The sequence below is a fragment of the Prionailurus bengalensis genome, chromosome A1, assembly GCF_016509475.1.
Source record: "Prionailurus bengalensis isolate Pbe53 chromosome A1, Fcat_Pben_1.1_paternal_pri, whole genome shotgun sequence".
Taxonomy (NCBI): Eukaryota; Metazoa; Chordata; class Mammalia; order Carnivora; family Felidae; genus Prionailurus; species Prionailurus bengalensis.
In genome coordinates, this window is record NC_057343.1 from 19,206,222 (window position 1) to 19,221,056 (window position 14,835).

The following is a 14,835-nucleotide window of genomic DNA, read 5'->3' on the forward strand; positions in this document are numbered from 1 at the left end:
AAGGAGACACTTTGAAAGCAAAGGAAAGACTGTAAGTGAGAGTATAAAAAGTAGGAAACACAAAAGCAGTAAATATGAGCATATCTGTAAAAACCAGGTGAGGGATTCACAAAATAGAATGTAAAATAGGACACCATATTCCTAAAATGGTGGGGGGGGTATGGGAGGAATAAAGAATGGGTTCAAACTTGAGCAACCATCAACTTAATATTGATTACAATATTACAGAAGAGGATATATAGAAACCTAATGATAAACACACATACAAATGCTGATTCCAAGGGGCATGTGCATCCCAATGTTTATAGCAGCACTATCAACAATAGGCAAATTATGGAAAGAGCCCAAATGTCCATCAACTGATGAATGGATAAAGAAGACGTGGTGTGTGTGTGTGTGTGTGTGTGTGTGTGTGTGTATAATGGAATGCTACTCAGTGATCAAATAGAATGCAGTCTTGCCATTTGCAACAATGTGGTTGGAACTAGAGTGTATTATGCTAAGTGAAATAAGTCAGAGAGAACACAAGTATCATGATTTCACTCATATGTGGAATTTAAGAAACAAAACAGATTAACATAGGGGAAGGGAAGGAAAAAGAAGATAAAAACAGAGGTAAACCAACCAAGAGACTCTTAAATACAGAGAACAAACTGAGGGTTGCTAGAGGGGAGGTAGGTGGGAGGATGGGCTAAATGGGTGATGGGCATTAAGGAGGGCACTTGCTGGGATGAACACTGAGTGTTATATGGAAGTGATGAATCACTAAATTCTACTCCTGAAACCAATATTGCACTATGTTAACTAACTTGAATTTAAATAAGTTAAAAAATTAAAAAATTTAAAAACCAGTTATAGCTATGCAAAGAATAAAGAGAAAGTATTCTATCACTAAAGAAAGACACAAAAGCAGGAAAGAGAGCAGGGGAAGAAAAGATTTTTTTTAAAAAAATCACAAAAACAACCACAAAACAAGTAATAAAATGGCAATAAATACATATCAATAATTACTTTGAATGTAAATGGCCAAACACTCCAAAAGAGATAGGGTGACAGAGTAGATTAAAACAAGACCCATCTGCCTGTCAGACACCATTTCAGACCTAAAGACATCTGCAGATTGAATGTGAGTGGGGAGAAACATTTATCATGTAAATGGATGTCAAAAGAAAAGGGTAGCAATACTTAAAAAGAGTATTTTTTCCTATACAAGTTTTTATTTAAATTCCAGTTAGTTAACATGCAGTATAATACTAGACTCAGGAGTCCAATATAGTGATTCAGCACTTCCATACATCACCTGCTGTTCATCAAAACAATTGCACCCCTGGGATGCCTGGGTGGCTCTGTTGGTTAAGTGGCCGACTTTGGCTCAGGTCATGATCTCAAGATTCATGAGTTTGAGCCCCACACCTGCATCTGTGCTGACAGCTCAGAGCCTGGAGCCTGCTTCAGTCTGTGTCTCCCTCTCTCTCTGCCCCTACCCTGCTTATGCTCTGTCTCTCAAAAAAAATAAACATAAAAAATTTTTGTTTAAAAGTGCACTCCTTAACCCCCACTACCTATTTAACCCACCCACCCCCACCTCCCATCTGGTAACCATCAGTTTGTTCTGTAAAGAGTCTGTTTCTTGGCTTGCTTCTCTTTTTCCCCCCTTTGCTCGTTTGTTTTGTTTCTTAAATTCCATATATGAGTGAGATCATATGGTATTTATCTTTCTCTGACTTATCTCACTTAGCATAATACTCTCTAGCTCCTTCCATGTTGTTACAAATGGCAAGATTGCATTCTTTTTGATGGCCAAGTAATATTCCAACACCACACACACACACACACACACACACACACACACACTCTTTATCCATTCATCAATCTATGGATACTTGGGCTGCTTCCATATCTTGGCTATTATAAATAATGTTGCTATAAATATCAGGATGCATGTATCTCTTCGAATTGGTATTTTTGTATTCTTTGGGTAAATACCTAGTAGTGCAATTGCTGGATCATATGGTAGTTATACCTTTTGCAGAACCTCCATACTGTTTTCCAGAGTGGCTGCACTAGTATGCATTCCCATCTACCATGCAAGAAGGTTCCCCTTTCTCTACATCCTTACCAACACCTGATTGTTTCTTGTGTTGTTGATTTTAGCCACTCTGATAGGTGTGAGGTGGTATCTCATCATGGTGCTGATTTGCATTTTCCTGATGAATAATGTTGAGCATCTTTTCATATGTCTGCTGGCCATCTATACGTCTTTTTTGGAAAATTACCATTCATGTCTTCTACCTTTTTTATTTTTGTTTTTTAAATGTTTATTTATTTTGAGAGAGGGACAAAGGGCAAGAGCAAGCAGGGGAGAGGCAGAGAGAATCCCAAGCAGACTCCACCGTCAGCACAGAGCCCAACACAGAGCTCAATCTCACAAACCAGGAGATCATGACCTGAGCCAAAATCAAGAGTTGGATGCTTAACATACTGAGCCACTCAGGCACTCCTGCCATTTTCCAATTGGATTGTTTTTTGGGTGTTGAGTTGTATCAGTTATTTATATATTTTGGAGACTAACCCTTTATCACATATATCATTTGCAAATATCTTCTCCCATTCCATAGGCTGCCTTTTAGTTTTGTTGATTGTTTCCTTTGCTGTGCAGAAGCTTTCTATTTTGATGTATTCCCACAGTGAATTTTTGGTTTTGTTTCCCTTGCCTCAGGAGACATATCTAGAAAAATATTGCTATGGCTAATGTTAATTAAGTTACTACCTGTATTCTCTTCTAGGACTTTTATAGGTTATAGGTCTCACATCTAGGTTCTTAATCCATTTTGAATTTATTTTTTGTGAATGGTGTAAGAAAGTGGTCCATTTTCATTCTTTTGCATGATGCTGTCCAATTTTCTCAACACCATTTGTTGAAGAGACAGTCTTGGAAGAAATAGACTTTAAACCACAGACTGTAACAAGAGACAAAGAAGGACACTACATAATCATAACAGGAACAGTCTAAAGAGAAAATATAACAATTGTAAATATTTATGTACCAAACATGAAAGCATCCAAATATATAAAATAGTTAATAGCGAACATAAAGGAACCAATTGATACTAATACAACAATAGTAAGGGACTTTAACACCCACTTAGATCAATGGACAAATCATCCAATCAAAAAAATTAATGAGGAAACAGTGGCTTTGAACGACATACTGTACCAGATGGATTTAACAGATATATTCAGAATATCCCATCCTAAAACAGCAGAATACATATTCTTTTCAAGTGCACATGAAACATTCTCCAGGATAAACCACATATTAGGCCACAAAACTAGTCAACAAATTAGTAAATACCGAAGTCATGGTATGCATCTTTTCTGACCACAACACTATGAAACTAGAAGTCAACCACAAGAAAAAAATTAGAAAGAGCACAAATTCATGGAGGTTAAATAACATGCCACTCAATAATGAATGGGTCAACCAAGAAGTCAAAGAGGAAATCAAATTTAAAAAATACATGAAGACCAATGGAAGTGAAAATACAACGAGTCAAAATTTTCGGATGCAACAAAAGCAATTGTAAGAGGGATATTTATAGCAATATGGTTCTACCTCAAGAAGCAAGAAAAATCTCAAACAACTTAACATTACACCTAAAGGAGCTAGGAGAAAAAAGAGCAAATAAAACCCCAAACCAGGAGAAAATAATAAAGATAAAAGAGGAAATAAATGATATAGAAACTAAAAATTGAACAGATCAATGAAACCAGGAGCTGGTTCTTTGAAGAGATCGACAAAACTGATAAACCTCTAGCCAGACTAATCAAAAGAAAAAAAAAGAGGAAGTGCAAATAAACAAAATCACAAATGAAAGAGGAGAAATAACCACCATAGAAACACAAACAATTGTAAGAGATTATTATGAAAAATTATATGCTGACAAACTGGATAACCCCCAAAAGATTGATAAATTTCTAGAAACATATAACCTACCAAAACCGAAGCAGGAAAAATAGAAAACTTGAACAGACTGATTACCAACAATGAAATTGAATCAGCAATCAAAAAACTCCCAACAAACCAAAGTCCAGGACCAGAGAGCTTCACAGGAGAATTCTACCAGTTAAAGCAGACTGAATACCCCTTCTTCTCAAACTATTCCAAAAAACTGAAAACAAAGAAAAACTTCCAAATTCATTCTATGAGGCCAGTATTACCCTGATACCAAAAATCAGATAAAGACACCACAAAAAATGAGTACCACAGGTCAATATCTCTGATGAACATAGATGCAAAAATCCTTAACAAAATACTAGCAAATCAAATCCAACAATACATGAAAAAATCATTCAACAATCAAGTGGGATTCATTCCCACAATGAAAGGGCGGTTCAATATTTGCAAACCTATCAACGTGAAACATCACATTAGTAAAAGAAAGGATAACAACAATATGATCATTTCCATAGGTGCAGAAAACGCATTTGGCAAAGTACAGCATCTGTTCATGATTAAAAACCCTCAACAGGGTAGGTTTAGAGGCAACATACCTCAACATCATAAAGGCCATATATGAAAACCCACAGCAAACATCATACTCAATGGTAAAAAACAGACTTTTTCCCCTGAGGTTAAGAATAAGACAAGGATGTCCACTCTCACCACTTTTATTCAACACAGTGTTGCATGTCCTACCCACAGCCATCAGACAACAAAAAGAAATAAATGGCATCCAAATTGGTAAGGAAGAGGTAAAACTATTTGCAGATGACATGATACTATATAGAGAAAACCCTGAAGATTCCAACAAGAAAATACTAGAACTTATAAATTCAATAAAGTCACAGATACAAATCAATATATAGAAATCTGTTTCATATCTATATACTATTAATGAAGCAGCAGAAAGAAATTAAGAGAATAGTCCCATTTACAATTGCACCAGAAATCATAAGATACCTAGGAATAAACTTAAGAGATGACAGGTCTGTACTCTGAAAACTATAAAACACTGATAAAACAAATTGAAAAGGACACAAACAAATGAAAGATATTCTACACTCATGGTTTGGAGGAAAAACACATTGTTAAAAATGTCTATATATTTTTTAATAAATAAACTTTTAAAAATGTCTATATTATGCAAAGAAATTTACAGATTTAATACAATCTTTATTAAAATATCAATAACATTTTTCACAGAACTAGAACAAACAAACCTAAAATTTGTATGGAACTACAAATAACCCCCAATAGTCAAAGCAATCCTGAAAAACAAAACTTGAGATATCACAACTCCAGATTTCAGGTTATATTGCAAAGCTATATAGACACACAGATCAACAGACAAAAATGGACACACAGATCAACAGAACAGAGAGGCCAAAAATAAACCCACAATTATATAGTCAATTAATCTTTGACAAAGGGGAAAGAATATACAATGGGGAAAAGACAGTCTCTTCAACAAATGATGATGGGAAAACTGGACAGCTGCATGCAAAAGAATGAAACTGGACCACTTTCTTATACCATTCACAAAAATAAATTCACAAGGGATCAAAGTTCTAGAGGAGAACACAGACACTAATTTCTGTGACATTGGCCATAGCAACATTTTTCGAAATATGTGTCCTCAGGCAAGAGAAACAAAAGAAAAAAATAAACTACTGGAATTACACTACAATAAAAAAATAAAATAAAAATAAAATAAACTTTTGTACTGCAAAAAAAAAAAATCAACAAACCAAAAAGGCAATCTAGGATATATCCGATAGGGGGTTAATATCCAAAATGTGTAAGTAATGTATACAATTCAAGATGCCCAAACAAATAATCAAATTAAAAGTGGGGCAGAAAACTGCATCGGACTTCAACTCAGGTCGTGATCTCAGGGTTTGAGAGCTCAAGCCCTGCTTTTCTCTCTCCCCCTTCCCTTCTCCTCCCACCACTGGAATATTATTCAGCCATGTAAAAGGATGAAATCTTGTCATTTGTAACAATATGGATTGATCTAGAGGGTATAATGCAAAGTGAAATAGTCAGAGAAAGATAAATACCCTAGGATTTCATTCATGTGGGGGATTTAAGATGCAAAACAAGTGAACAAAGTAAAAAAGAGACAAACCAAAAAAGAAACCCTTAAATAGAGAATAAAATGATGGTTACCTGTGGCAGGAAGAGGGGGTCAGGTGAAATAGGTGAAAGGGATTAAAGAGTACACTTATCGGGATGGGCATTAAGTAATTATAGAATTATTGAATCACTATATTGTATACCTGAAACTAGTAACGCGGTATGTTCATACTGGAATTAAAAGAATTTAAAGGGAAAATTATGGATAATCTCAAGTATTTGTAGTCATTAGTTGGCCCTTTATGTTCCATGTAATCTTTGTCTAGACAGTAAAACAATTCCAACAGTGACCAGTTAATTTCCTCTTCAGCACTCCTCATTCTTCAACATTGACACAATATTAAATGGTTGAATAATATGGCCAGAAAAATCCCATGACTCTTTGTGCACTTCAGATATATGTGGTTTTAAATATGTCTTCTTTCCTTGGCTCGAGTACACAGTAAAAATGCCTTCAGATCACAGCAATAGCAAGTATTCTCAGATTACTTAGAAACAAGCCAAAACTAATTCCAATGAGCAAAAATTTAATCTGCAAAACATGTTCACATCTATTAGTCTCATTACTCATAGACAAAAATCCACAAAATGGGGAATCATAATACATCCAGCAAAAATGAGACAGGAATATAACTGAAGATTTACCAGTGGCCCTCATTTCTCTATTTTAAAAGACTGATAAAATTTCAAAAGATATATTCACATTTTCAACTAGAATATTTAAGTGTGGTAAATAGAAAAAAAATTTTAAACATGGTACTTTTCTATATAAATTATTGTATGCCTTTCCCTCCCACACATTTTGATACCTTTCCATAGTTCTCCATTTTCTTCCTAGCTCAGAACAAGCCATATCTCCCCCCAAATGAGAGATTCATCAAAAGCTCCCCTCCCCCAAGACTTCAATCTGATTTTCCTAATTCATCTGAAATTGATGTAAATCAATGTCTTCATCACCATCATTGTGCCTAGAAAGTTGGTCTAGCTTACTTTAAACACCAACGAATGAAAAAATATCATTAGAGATTTCCTACATGGAGCAGTGAGGTGATCAATTTATCTGAACAACAAAAACCCCTTGAATCTAAAATTTATAGTCAACATGACCTAACTCACAGAAAGCCCTAACTTTTTAGAACGAATTTTATTTTAGATCACTGTTCAGAAAATTCTATGTTGCCATGGATACCCCTGAGACTGAATTTCTCACCATCCCCCAATATATTATACCTTACCTTTCATTGGTGGCTTCATTAGAGATTCCTGATATGAATTCATCAAGATCATCTCTAAAGAATTAAAAATGTGTATGATCAGACCCCAGTGGCTTCATAGCCAAACTTCTGTTTTAACTTAGCTTTGTTGTTGTTGTTGTTGTTTGTTTTTAGAATTCAACCAGCTTACAAATTGAAGACTCCCTGTAACTATTTGTAAATTAGTTATTTGGAAACAGGCATTTCCATTTTCCTTAGAAATGGGTTTTTTTTTTAAATAGTAGTAATGAAAATCTCTGGCTTAACAAATCAAAAAAGCCTAACAAATCAAGGCAAGTACAATTCTTTACTGCTAAATTCAATTCTCCTGAAACTGCACTGAGGTGGAATTTACTTCAAAATATAGCTTCATTTTGTAGGTATACAGCCTTTCAGCTTATTTCCTGATTATCAAGTTTCTTCACTGTATCCTTACTCTTCGTGTGTCATGTAAGTCTCTTCTGTTCCTGAGTTTGGTTCAAATAACTGCAAGCTTGAGTCAGGGGCTTCCTCAAATATAATGATGGGTTTATATCTGAAACACCAGCTTCAGATGATTGTAAACCTCTGGAGGGAAAGGGGACAGCCCAAGGTCTATGAGCTCCATCCTTTTCTGCTGAGAGCTCCACAGTTACCTGTCCACTGCCACCTCTCGCTCAAATAATAGGATCCTCTCTTTACCTGGTCTACTCTAGCAGAGTCTCACACACATATATTATGAGAGTATCCTAAGAAACTCTGGCTTCTGGTTACTAAGGGTCATAAACTATGAGCAGGAAGTCTCCCTCTTCTGACATGTTCTTCCTTTTATCCCCCCGACTTAGACCCCAAAAGAAAGACAGTTATTTACAGAAGCTTACAGTCTCTTACGGAAACCTCTTATTGCCAACAATGCTCTCTAATACCTTTCGGCACTCAGATCAGTCAAGTCAACTCACCCATGGTCATCACTGTTGTCAGAGGAATCCATAATTCTGCTAAAGGGTAAAAACATACAAAAAAATAAATTCAGACATTCTGGAAAGCAATCAGTTTCTTCTTCCCAACAGAATTTTATGACATGAAAAGTAAAATCATGAGGAAACATGACAAAATGACAGAAACATTGTCAGGGTACAGCAATGAGACCTCGGAGATAGCCTCTTGGCTGTGTGTCTGCCCACTGGAAAGGGAAGGAAAGAATTAAGGGACATATAATTTTTGTGATTAAACCTCCTTTCTTCTCCATTTTGTCAACCATTCACATATTCTGGAATCCGTTTGGGAAATAGGAATGATCTGAGCAAAAGGATGGGGAGGGAGATCCAGATAATAACTAATGAAAAGATACAGAGATAAAGAAAATGCCACAACAATAAATATTCCGGTTTCAAGGACTAGTCCCTGATCACCATTTGGTAGAGAAGAAACTAGTAGGTAGGTCAAGAATTGGCTAAATAATGGGGCACCTGGGTGGCTTAGTTGGTTAAGTGACTCCTGATTTCAACTCAGGTCATAATCTCATGGTCCATGAGATTGAGCCTGCATTGGGATCTGTGCTGACAGTGCACGGCCTGCTTGGGATTCTCTCTCTCTCCCTCTCTCTCTCTCCCCCTTTCCCCCATGCTCTCTCTTTCTCTCTCTCTCTCACTCAAAACAAACAGACAAACAGGTATTCAGAATGGTTTCTTTTTCTCTCAATTCATTTTACGAAAAGGTATCTGGTTAAATTATTCAAAGTCAAGACTCCTCACCACCAAACCACTGGCTTGGATAACTTAATTTCTCTACAATTTAAATTTCTCATCTGTAAAATAAGACACATTGAAAATGCACTTTACATTTGTCCAGGTCATAAAATCATGCTGTATGTTCATCATATCACAAACATTACTGGTTTTTAGGCAGCCTTCCCTCTTCACCAAATGTTATACCAAAAATACCAATGTGACAAACAACATGGAAGAAAATCATAAATTTCAAAAACACTTCAATATTCTCAAAGTACTAAATTTCCATAATTTCCTAGGAAATCTTGGATTCCTATCCATAGGAGAGTCTTCCTCCCAAAACTATAGAAGTCAAACTGAAATATGGATTTAAAAAACTAACAATAACAGAAACCCTGGGAGAAGCCAGAAGACTGAGAGCTGTCTCCTGTGGTGGATAGACTGAGGAAAAAGTCTGATACAGGCAGTCTTGAGGGGCTTAGTGGGAGGGAAATTTTTAAGTTCTTTTCTTGCTTTTCCTCTGAGTTGCTTGGAGACAATAACTGCCATTCTCAGTAGAAGCCAGAAGCCACTACCCAGATGTAGTTAGGATAAAATTTGGGTAGCATTATGGCACCTGGGTAGTTCAGTCAGTTGAGCATCTAATTCTTGATTTTGTTCAGGTCATGATCCCAGGTTTGTGGGATCAAGCCCTTTGTTGGGCTCTGCACTGAGCATGGAAACTTCTTAAGATTTTCTCTCTCTCTGTCTCTCTCTCTCCCTCCCCCCCATCCCTCTCCCCCACTCACATGGTTTCTCTCACTCTAAGATAAAAAAAATTTTCATTGGCATTAGGTTAGCTGATGAAAACAGGGAAGGGCTAAAGAGCAATCCTTGGGCCTTCACTCTTCCATCCTTTTACCTCCAAAAGTCCCAGGTGAACAACCTAGAAGTCTGCCTTCTCCAATGCTGCTTTTGTCCAAGACCTTAAAAGTAGCATATCTTGACAAGAGAAATTACCTGGATCACAGTGTTTCACCATTATGCAGAGTCTCTGTCCCCAGGCTATCACCTCCCTTCATGTTAAATTTACTGAGAAAAACATACCTTAGGTCCTAGCTTTCAACAACAGTTACTATATAAAATGTCACCCAACCCAGGATACTTTTGAAAGTGAAAAGGATATGTTATTAATAATTTTGCTGAGACAACAGCCACAGATTGAGATTTTCCCAAGAAAATCTTCAGTCCTTCCCTAATACAATTTACCAGTCAGAGGGCTCAATGGCCACAAGGAATATGAGCTCACAAATCAAAATAGTTAGATACCTGATGAGTACGACTGAAAAAGAGACACAACAAACTGAACAACATATACCATCTGAAACAGAACTATTGGAATATACTGAACAAGATTTTTTTTAACATGAAATTTATTGTCAAGTTGGTTTCCATACAACACCCAGTACTCATCCCATCAAGTGCCCTCCTCAATACCCATCACCCACCCTCCCCTCCCTCCCACCCCCCATCAACCCTCAGATTGTTAAGAGTCTTTTATGGTTTTCCCTCCCTCTCTAACTTTTTTTCCTTCCCCTCCCCCATGGTCTTCTGTTAAGTTTCTCAGGATCCACATAAGAGTGAAAACATATGGTATATCTGTCTTTCTCTGTGTGACTTATTTCACTTAGTTATTTCTCCAGTTCCATCCACATTGCTACAAAAGGCCATATTTCATTCTTTCTCATGAACAAGATTTTTAAGTAAACATGAGAAACATGAGAAATACACTTAAAGATACAAGGGAAGATGTTAGTAACATGAAATAAGAATAAGAAATCGTATTGAAAAACCCAAGAGGATATCTTAAATGTAAAAGTCAAATTGTTGAAATAAAGAATCATTTCATGGCATAAACAGTAATTTGGATACATGTCGAAAGCAAGTTAATCCAGAGTTGGAAGAGGAGGTTGAGAAATCCCCAGAAAACAGAAGAGACCACAAAAGAAAAACCAGTTGATATAAAGGATAAAAACAGATCTCTAACACCTGGACTCTAGATAACAAAATATATATATATATATATATATATATATATATATATATATATATATATATATATTTTTTTTTTTTTAGTAAATTTCCCCAAATTAAAGAAAATATCAAAAGTGATGTTTCATCTAACAAACATTTAAATGGTATTTACTAAGTGCCAGGTATTGTCCTCATGCTTCACAAATATTTCAATTGGTCCTCAACCTTCAAGATAGTTACAATTATTATTTATTTTAACCAATTCACAGATCTTGAATAGTCATGTTTCTAATATCCACCATACTGATTTATAAGCCACTCATTGCTAATAAAAATTTGTGACCTTCCCTGTGGTAATTTACAGTGTTTCAGGTATTGATTGAAATGGGACAATGGAAGCCCTTGCAATGACCATCTCAAAATGATCATCCCCCACCAGCCATGGACAGAGCATCCCCCATAAGGGCATCCAGCTGTCCTAGAGGGAAAGCTTAAAGTGACTGTAACTGGCATGTGCATATTGTTAATGGCATACTGTCTAAGCAGTAGTAGTATAGGAAATTGTAAGCATAAAACAGTGTCTTTAAGTTGTGAGTTTGCCGAATTTCATTTATGTATAGTTTACGCTCATTATGAAAGAAGGTATATATATATATTCCCTATTCAATTAACCTTGAATTGTGCTTAAAATTTGGTAAAATTTGCATCTTATTACTTACTTATTATTTCTTTGATGCGTGAACCAGAGATATAAAGGGTTCCTCTTTAATCTCTGCATGGTATTGTCTTGTGGACAACCACAATCTACAATTAATCTGAAAAAAAAACAAAAGAAAAGCACATATGACTTTTATATTCAGGATTTTTAAAATACATAGAATACTTGCCCTGTTAGGAAGAAAGTCACACATAGAACCTACCAGGTATGCATTGGCCTTTCTAAAGTCTTGAATCTACAACTTATAAGATCTACAACACTGTACAATTTTATCATTCCTCTGAAATATGTATTCTGTATTTTATTTTAGTTCAAGAAATGGAAGAAAAAGTTTTTTGAATGTTCAGTAAAATTTAAGTTTAGTTCAAAGACAGAACACTTTAAAGACTGCTCTCTTGCTACATAGGACCCGGCAAGTGAAATAAAATGAATTTCAAACCAAATTTACATCATCATAGTGATTTATGATATTTCCATCTTGAAACATTCCATAGCATAAATCAAAGGAGTGGTAAAGCAAAGATATGTCCTTCAACATTTCACATAGCAGATTCGTGGCATGCAAGGGAACTGGAAGTCACTGGAGAATAAGACATTGCCAATTACATTTCCAAGTTACCAAATAGGCAGACTGAAATGTGCCACAAGGCCCTAAATTCTTGGCAAAGAGCAAAAAAATGAAAACAAACTGAAAAATACTTTTTTCATAAATAAATCAATTGGGGCATAAATTTTTATTTTGAGTTTTGGGCTTGAGAGCAAGCCACCTGTAAATGCTGTATCTTCAAGAGGTATCACCTCATGGACAGTGGGAGTAGGAATCCCAAAGTTCTTTTCCAGAGGTGGCCAGGAAAACCAATGTGGATCAAGACAGAGCCACGTATCTAAGGATCCTCTGTCCCTGCAAACCTCAGATCTGCTTACCTACAGGTAGGGCTGCTTTCAAGGGGCCACAGCAGAAGGGAGGTGGAGCACAGAAGGACTCAGATCTTGGGACTTGAATACAACTTTTCCTAAGTGGAAGCAAATATTACTCAAGATCCTATTATCAGTATTCTTTCCTGGATACTGCCTTTAACCTTTTTTTCTTTTAAAAAATTTTTAATTTCCCCAGACCAAGCCCATTAAGTCAAATCTTGTCCCAATTCCTGACCAGCAACAAGGTTACTGCTTTTTGGTCCTATATTGGCCTAGTACACCCCCATCCCTGCCCACACATCACCATCTCACATCCCTTCCACCTCTGGTTCCCTGGGGATGAGGAGGTTCTTTCTGGAAGGTCTCTGGGAAGAAGTGAACATTTATTAATCCCCCACTGCTGAGCACAAGGCAAAACTTGCCATCTATGGCCACAAAGACCCCCACCTGCCCCTTTCCCCCCACCTTCAGCCCTCCCTCTAAGACATTCTTCTGTCTTTGAGGATGAAAAACAACATTAGCCAACATAGAAGGCAGAGGATGGGATGCCTTTGTCCAGAGACACCCTCCCACCCTTAGGTGTTTACCTGGTGCTGGTAACAAGCTAGTACTGGAATAAGAACTTCGTGTCCATGGCAACCCCAGACAACAGATTCCAAGTGGTCCTGAGAGTGTAGAAGAGTGGGGAATACAATGAACTTGGTTCCACACTGATTCCAGGTAGTTCTGAGATTGTAGTAGTACGGTGGGGAATACAGTGAACTTGGTTCTAGGCTATAGGGTCTTAAAAACAGATGCTGTTCTCCTTAAAGATGGGGGTACCAAGATCAAAGATCCCAGGATAATAATCTCAGAGAAGATTGTCTCACCTTATACTTTTTATTTTGCAAGAAAGAGAATGATCAAAGAGCTAAATGTTTTCTAATATAAAATTTGACTAAAATATGCAAGGTTGACACAGGACCCAGGACAAAAATTATTTGCACAAACTATCATTTCATGGGATTCAGAAGAAACAATCAAATATTATTTGTGAATTTAAAATACACCCATTTTCCTGGTAAAGTAAATCTGAGAAGGTGGAAACAAATGCCAAAAACCAAAAACAAATATAGAAAGTTTTAAAACTCTAGATGAGGAGAGCCTGGGTGGCTCAGTCGGTTAAACAGCCGACTTTGGCTCAGGTCATGATCTCACGGTTTGTGAGTTTGAGCCCCGCATCATGCTCTGTGCTGACAGCTCAGAGCCTGGAGCCTGCTTCAGATTCTGTGTCTCTCTCTGTCTCTGTCTCTCTCTCTCTCTCTGCCCTCCCCCACTTGCTCTCTGTCTGTCTCTCTCTCAAAAATAAACAATAAAATTGTTTTAAAAAGCTAGATGAAACATTAGAATTTTCTATATGAAAATTATAATATAAAAATTACCACAAAAATAATTAAGAAAGATCTGTTTGACAGTTTGTGTTGGTACATGTTCTGATGCTGAATAAATAGTCACAGTAGAAGTCATGGAAATGAGATTAAGGTTGTATTTATTTAATATTTCTATAAGTAGTTTGCAAGATACAAAAATGAATAAAACATGGTCACTGACTTCAATGTCACATCGATGACCTCAAGGCTAGACCAGTTTGAAATATGCCCAGAGCATTCTGTTCTCTGCGAGAAAGACCCAGCCTAAAGAGAAACTACCAGAGCCTTGTCTGATCTAAGGAAAGGGCAAGAAGACAATCTTAGCCCCTTCTAGCCTTCCTGTCTCACATAGCAGGATGGAAAAGAGACAAACTCTTCTGAAGGTCACAGCCCTTGTTTCTTTTCATGTCTTAGTATTTTATTGAAGATTGGGCTTTTAAAATAATATAACAACTGCAAATCAGATTTTTCCCTTTCCCCAGGGTTTATTGTTGGTTTTTTTGGTGACTTTTCTGAATTTTAATTAGGAATTTCTAATTCAAAATTCTGTAAAGTCTCTATTCTTTGCAGAGTGTGGAAATCTTTCGATTCTTTGGAAAGTGTGGAAAGTCTCCATTCTTTGCAGAGTGTGGAATTCTCTGCACTCTATTTTGTGTAGTCAGCTTGATTAGCATAA

General features: G+C 36.5%; 1 protein-coding gene across 2 annotated transcripts in view; it reads right to left on the reverse strand.

Moving 5' to 3' along the window:
- LOC122481818 (homeobox protein 2-like) overlaps nt 1-13,167 on the reverse strand; it is a 43,630-nt gene extending 30,463 nt beyond the window's left edge. The window contains exons 1-4 of one of the 2 annotated variants that reach the window (XM_043577952.1): nt 12,757-13,167; nt 11,834-11,929; nt 8,331-8,369; nt 7,375-7,428 (exon numbers count right to left, since the gene is read on the reverse strand). In XM_043577952.1, the coding sequence (XP_043433887.1) occupies nt 7,375-7,428; nt 8,331-8,369; nt 11,834-11,892 (152 nt within the window). In that variant the 5' untranslated portion in view covers nt 11,893-11,929; nt 12,757-13,167. The remainder of the gene's footprint in view (nt 1-7,374; nt 7,429-8,330; nt 8,370-11,833; nt 11,930-12,756) is intronic. The other variant, XM_043577960.1, reaches the window with a different exon arrangement.
- Between the last annotated feature and the right edge of the window lie 1,668 nt (nt 13,168-14,835).